This window comes from Dendroctonus ponderosae, unplaced genomic scaffold (assembly GCF_020466585.1).
Source record: "Dendroctonus ponderosae isolate FM_Combo_2020 unplaced genomic scaffold, Dpon_F_20191213v2 Dpon_F_20191213_1, whole genome shotgun sequence".
NCBI classification, from domain to species: Eukaryota; Metazoa; Arthropoda; class Insecta; order Coleoptera; family Curculionidae; genus Dendroctonus; species Dendroctonus ponderosae.
Genome location: NW_026017110.1, coordinates 56,509,692 through 56,516,406, shown reverse-complemented (window position 1 = coordinate 56,516,406; position 6,715 = coordinate 56,509,692). Strand labels below are relative to the sequence as shown.

General features: G+C 33.3%; 2 protein-coding genes across 2 annotated transcripts; one reads left to right on the top strand and one right to left on the bottom strand.

Moving 5' to 3' along the window:
* Positions 1 to 1,805: 1,805 nt before the first annotated feature.
* Positions 1,806 to 4,030, top strand: LOC109537908 (pleckstrin homology domain-containing family J member 1-like). Its single transcript, XM_019904855.2, has one exon. The coding sequence runs from the start codon at positions 1,987 to 1,989 to the stop codon at positions 2,647 to 2,649; it is 663 nt and encodes a 220-aa protein (XP_019760414.1). The 5' UTR covers positions 1,806 to 1,986; the 3' UTR covers positions 2,650 to 4,030.
* A 116-nt stretch (positions 4,031 to 4,146) lies between these two features.
* Positions 4,147 to 6,408, bottom strand: LOC109537907 (ubiquitin-like modifier-activating enzyme 5). Its single transcript, XM_019904854.2, has 5 exons — positions 6,130 to 6,408; positions 5,743 to 6,075; positions 5,378 to 5,564; positions 5,199 to 5,327; positions 4,147 to 4,592 (listed from the first exon to the last, which is right to left on the bottom strand). Exons 1-5 carry the CDS (start codon positions 6,264 to 6,266, stop codon positions 4,206 to 4,208), a joined length of 1,173 nt encoding a protein of 390 aa, XP_019760413.2. The 5' UTR covers positions 6,267 to 6,408; the 3' UTR covers positions 4,147 to 4,205.
* Between the last annotated feature and the right edge of the window lie 307 nt (positions 6,409 to 6,715).

Here is a 6,715-nt window from a genome sequence, read left to right as displayed (position 1 = left end):
TTTTTAGAAAGTGAACCATGGATGGGGAAATGTTGGCAGTTTTCTCAAAAAAGGCTTGAATTCAGGAAGTTTTAGATTTGCGTGGTTTTTTTTTTTGAGTTGTAAAATCCACTTGAACATGACGCTGCTTTTTTTGAAGAGTCAGGGGGGTCATGACCCCATGACCCCCCCTGGATCAGCTCTTGATTACACTCCGCAATTAACAGTAAACAGGTAAGATGATCGACCGTTCGTTCCTAAATGGCACTAAATTAGTACTTTTATCCCGGTTATGAACAACGAACCAACGACCGATTTAGTCCCTTGCCCATAATAGACTGAGCTAAAGTTCAGCTTTCCGATAAATCTCAGGCGAAATTAAGGTGTTTATCACATAAAACCGAGCTACAGAACTTACATATATGTGATATGTGTGATACATTATAATGATAGAAGCGTTGCTCTCTGGCCCTTTGGCTGACTCATTGTATTGCTATTCGATTTCAGTTTTTTTTTATTGACGATTTTCTAAAAATTTCTAGTCCGCGATCGAACAGGTTTGGATATTTAGTGTAAACAAAGTTGCTTTTTGGAGTAAAGATAAACAAACATCGCCGTTCATGGGGGCGACTTTTGAATGCTAAATTAAATACTTGCTCCCCGATCAATCGTTTGCTAATTGTCATGAAACGTAAAAACTTTTTAGCTTGATCTATTGTGAAAGGCTGCACAATTTTTAGCTGATCCACCAGAATCAAAGTAAACCATTCGCAAATTATGCCATGATTGGTGAATGCTTCGCTTCAACTGCACGCTTTCCTTTAAAAATTCATAACTTTCCATTTAGAGCAAGTAGGAACTTGAAACTTTTACACCCTATAGAAGACTCATGAGGTTGACAGCGCTTAAATTTCCACTTCAATAGCACTAAAGTCTGATTTTTGTCAACGGTTTGAAAAATGAGTCAATAATTCGCATTGAAGATATGATCGCAGCAGAACACCTCTTTTTTACATAGTAAGGCAGTCTACTGTGGCAACTACTGTTGGATAAAATCTACTCAAATGGCCTATTCAGATTCAAGATTTAATATAGTCTTAAAAAATGTCTACATCGCAGATCCATATTCAGGCTAGCTCATGATTTGTCATCGCTTTCTTCTGCTCGCAGCATTATTAATTTGGGCTTTTCGAACTTTTTAAATGGTCTTAAGCCAATACGATATTACGACGCGCTTTAGGAAACGAGAAACGAAAAAAAAGTGTTTAATTAAGACTGTAATTCACAGCAGAAGAACACTAGTAATTGAAGGTTTGTTCACAACAGAACACCCGTATTTTACATTTTAAAGCAGTCTACTGTGGAGAATCTGACCATTTAAAGTTCAAAAATTGAGCGAAAAAAATTACAAATTGTAAATCTGAGCGTATGTAATCGATGTAATCAAAAAGCGTTCAATTTAGAGTCTAATTCATAGAAATCATTATTAACCATTATGTCAACTTTTAAAAACATATTTATTTTTAGTTTTGGACAAAAGAAAAATTGGAATACAGAGAACAGTCCCAGAATAAGCATTTTTAAGCTAACAACTGATCATGTTGATCATTGCAGTAGTTCTAAACTATTCTTAAAAAATATTTATTAAATATGTTCATTTTCGTAACATTAGTGTAATGGAATGCATAGCTAACTGAAGAGCTCAGCTAATCTCAGCGCCTATACCGACAAACATTATTGTATAAGTGACTGCCTACTACCCATGGATAAATTGTGTAAGCCGCTCCAAAGACGAAAGTGCCCATCACTACACATAACCTCATGATACAACATAACCTTATATTGGACGTGTTGCGAACTGTCAACATTGTTAATGTGCAAGTACCTAAATAAACAATTATCATAAACATATTGATATTTATTTGCATTATAAATGTTTGAATAGTACACGGAAATTAGTGTCGATTGCGTGCAGCCTATGATTAAATTTGTGATCATCCAACTAAAATGAGGTTTAACGACAAGGAAATAGCCAAAGTCAGTTACACCAAGGGAGATTTAGAAGGTATTTTGAATCATATGAGACCCCAAGGAAATGAATGGTCTGATTGGTATCAACAACCATGCTTCAAAGAAAGATATTTCAAACTTAAAGGCAACCTGCTGTATTACTATCGAGTAAATGAGCAGGATCAAGGTCCCTTGGGGGTTCTCGTGTTAGAAAATGCTCATGTTGCTTATGAAAGGCCCCACAAAGGAATTCACTTTGCCTTCTCCCTAACTTTCAAGGTACAAGATAAGTTTAGAGACAATGAAGCAAAGCATATATTTTCATGCAGATGTGAAGCTGATGTGAACACGTGGGTATCAGCATTAAAAACTTCTTCGTATGAATATTGGAGATCACAGTGCATCATTTTGAGGACAAAGCTCGCAATGAAAACGGGTAAAGATCCAATTTTAGAGTATCTTAAGAACCACAACTCTGAAGCAAACGTAAATATTAAAGTGGAAATTAAGAAAACCAAAACTAAAGAAACCAAATCAACATTTTATAGCCAAATGGAAACTAGCACATTTTATAGCTCTTCTACTACATCTTGCTCTTCTGAAAGAAAAGTTTCTTCAGTAAATGAAACTAGCTCAGTAGATAATTTTATAACGTTTTAGTTAAGACTAATTATTCTCTTTAACATGTGCTAGTAGAAATTATGAATTGTGTGAGTACTATTACTGGCACAAATCAAAGATCCTATTTGATCAAATCACACTGCCAGAATTGGTATTTTGGCAATATTGTTAATAATAGTAGGCTAGTCTTAATGAGCAGGTTATATTATTATTAAAATTTAGTTCTATAGACCTCAAAATAATTCAGGAATTTTTTAATTTACCACTTTTTGTGAAATATATTCAACTAATAGAAAATAGAGCTAATCAAGGACAATCGATATGTAAAAAAGGAATCGGTTACGGATCGGCTAATAGTTAATTTAAAAATCTACCGCCAAACTTGCTTTTCTATTACCTGGAATTATTATATTTAGGTGATGCTTTAAATATACCTTAATGTCATAGGATAAGGAACAGTAGAACAGAACAGTTCCGGGCAGAGCTGGGCAAAAAAACTAGGAATATTTAGCAAACACTAATACTGAAACCGGTAAAGAAGTGAATTACTTTTTTTTAGTTATAAACACTGGGGAAATGCAAAGCAAAAATTACAATAAAAAATTATTGTCAATTTAATCCTGCGAAAACAATAAAGCAACTCATATTCAATTCAACTTTTTATAATTTGAATTGAATATTTATAGCCGGTTATCATGTAATGGCCCAGTGAGAGTCGTCACCCAGTAAATAAGTTGTTCGCCTTAACACTAGAACTACCAGCCGGTAACTATGACCTAGTTTTACCAACCGATCAAAATGACCGAATGACTCGTGCTTGCAAACTGTTAAATATAAGTCGATAAATTTATTGTGGAATTGTAAAAAATAGAATCGTTTTACAAAAAATAACGTTTATTTCTTACATTTATTTTATTTATTACCGTAACCCAGTAAAGAAGCAATTCAGAAATCGATTCGATTCGGACACTTTTGTAAGTATCCTGCCCAGCTCTGAGCGCATAATGTTATAATTCGCTTCCTATTTTAGCAATAGCTCATAGAATCTGGATTTTCACAATGTACATCCGTCATTTCTTATTGGGTTTGTTATATTATTAATATAGTTATATAGGTCATTTGCTCCGATATTTAAAGAAACATGGAAAACAGCTTCACCTCATAAGGACTACGGTTCTATACTATTGCAACTATAAAGAACTTTTACTTTTTATAATATTTTTTATATTACTACTTGCGGTCTAGTGACCGACATAGTTTTTCATATTTCTTCTCATACTGGAGTAAATTTGCGACTTGAAGCAATTGTTTGTGTTGTTTGCTTTAGCACATTGTAAATCAAATTGCAACGATTCTAGTCAGAGATTATATTTTCAAATCAATGTGGATATTTTTATACAAATATTAAAATTTTTACATACACTTTTTTTGACTTAAAAGCCACCTTTCATACATGTAGATCTTTAGCATTTAATTAAAAAATACAAATGGAATGACGGTGAGTATCATATGCGCAATACAATAAATATACGACAATAATTTCAATACTTATATTCGATCAGAAATATAATAAAATATCTTGAGTTTAGGCTAGATTACATGGCTTTCATTTGAGCCATTAGATCATCTAAACTCACGTCATTGCTTGTTGCCTCTTGAGCATGCTCTAATGGTGTATTATCAGGAACACCAGGCAAAGTATAAGCAAGAGTTAGCCCTTCAGCCACTGATACACTCTCCTTTTCTTCTTTGCTTTCTTCAACCAACGAAATGCCCCATTCATTTGAATCATGTATAGGTCCTTCATCTTCTAGTGCCTCTTGTGCTTGTTCTGGTCTTGGTTTTGCCGCAAATTCAGCTTGTCTCTTCTGACAATTTATATCTTCACAATGAGGATTTGGTCGCAGACTCATCATAGGGAAGAAGTCATTTAAAGCATTATAGCCTAGATAATTGCTTACTTGTCCAAACTGAAGCAAATACTACAATACAAATGTTTCAGTTAAAGTTATGTTAATGCTCTTTATATTGATTTTAATTTTGGTCTAGCATAATGCCAAAAGTAATCGTGCATAGTTAAATAAATTAATAATTTAAAATAAAATAACATTTTTATCTTAATATAAAAAATATTGATTTTTGAAAAACTGTAATAATTTTATTGTAATTTGAGCGAAATTTTGCATCGGGATCTTTCTGAGGCGAGAAACTAGAAAGGAAAATTAGATTTTGTACTGCAACTAATTAATATTAAGTTGATGATATGATGATCGTTAACTTTGTTATTATTGCTATATTAGATGGAAAATAGTTCAACTTATTACAAATTAGTAGTATTTCTGCATTATTCAGATAAACTTAAAACATAAACAGTTAGTACAAGGCAAAACATTATTCCCTACTTTAACATTGGCTAAAAAAATGGCGAAAGTATTTTTAAACGATATTTCGTGACATTTTTAGCTCATTTTCTACTACTCGAATTGCTTTAAGTATGTTATGTTACTTGCTTTATGCGTTCATTATGATCACATTTGGGGCTTTGATTTGTTAACTGAAATTACAATAACATCAATTTTGAAACTTACTTTCAATGTATTTTGAACTAAAAATCCAGCTACGATTCCCATTGTAGTTGGAAGACTAGCGGCACACACCCCATCACGTTTAAGTGTTTTTTCATCAATGTTTGATGCAACAATGAGTGGTGGAGCACACTAAAAATTTTATAAGAGATATGAGAATAAACTGGTTTAACTTTACTTACAGCAAAACATGCAGTGTCTCCAGGGCATATAAACTGAATATGGCCTGAAACCGCATTTTCCGCTACCCCTGATTCGAACCATGTTAGGTCAAACTCGTTACATGCAGTGTTTATGGCAAACCTCGCTTCGAAATTATCAACACAGCTTAGCACCAAGTCTACTGGTCCTTTTGTTAAACTACTCGTTCTACAAAACGTATATACTATTAGAGCTAATGTCTAACTGAGACAGATATCAAGCACAATAATTTTTGAAATTGGTGAGTTTATCGGGCCTTTATTTTCCACAACGGTCTAAAAACCCATTAAACTCGACAGTTTCTAAGCCTAACGCTTTTAAAAATAAAAGTTCAGTAATTACTTACGTCAACGTATTCGTGAAATCATCAAAGTTTTCGACGATAGTTATGTTGTAATTGTAAGTAATAATGTCAACATCGGGATTAATGTTTTTTAAAGTTTCAGCTGCAGCTTCAACTTTGCTCATACCAGATTGGTGTGGTTGAAAGAATAATCTATTCATATTAGCAAGTTCTACTTTATCGTAATCGAATAGAATTAAACGTCCAATGCCACATCGAGTTAACATTTCTGCAGTTACACTACCAACTCCTCCGACTCCCACAACAGCTACCGTATAATCTCTGATCTTTTCATAGTTATTGACGATTCCCATCCTTTTAAGAGCCATCAGTCGACTGAAAAATATAGGAATTAAGCAAACAAATCAGTGAAAGGACATTTGTCTCTACCTGTACGGATTACTATCTACAACTTCTGAAGACATATTGGTAATTTTTTCTCTGGCTCCAACATTTTTTTTCTTAATACTTGCTAGCTCGCTTTCCAGTTCGGCCACTCTTTGCTTTAAATCTTCCAAAGAACTCATTTTAAATGAATAACATATGTTTGCCTTCTTGCTGAGAAACACACAAACAATAACTGTCTGCTGTTTTACACGAAACGTCAAAACATTGCAACATTCAGGTTAAAGCCTTTTCTCCACATCTTTGGAGTTATATTGAACTAGACATGGGAACTTGTAAGGTCACGATCTCGGCCGGCCGATTATGACGTAGTTTATTTTCAATTGAATCTTTTACTGAAAATTCTTGCATAATTGTTTTTTTAAGTCAAAACATCTTTATGGTTTGCATTTATACACATTTCTTAGCTTTTAATTTGATATATGTAATGTCGTTATATTTGGTACCCCGTTACTGTAGATATAAATAATAAAATCACGGTAAATCGTTTGCACTTATACCTAATTATGGAGTACTATTTATCACAAGGACGCAAGTAATATTTTCAGAACAGAATTAAAACAGTTAAGAA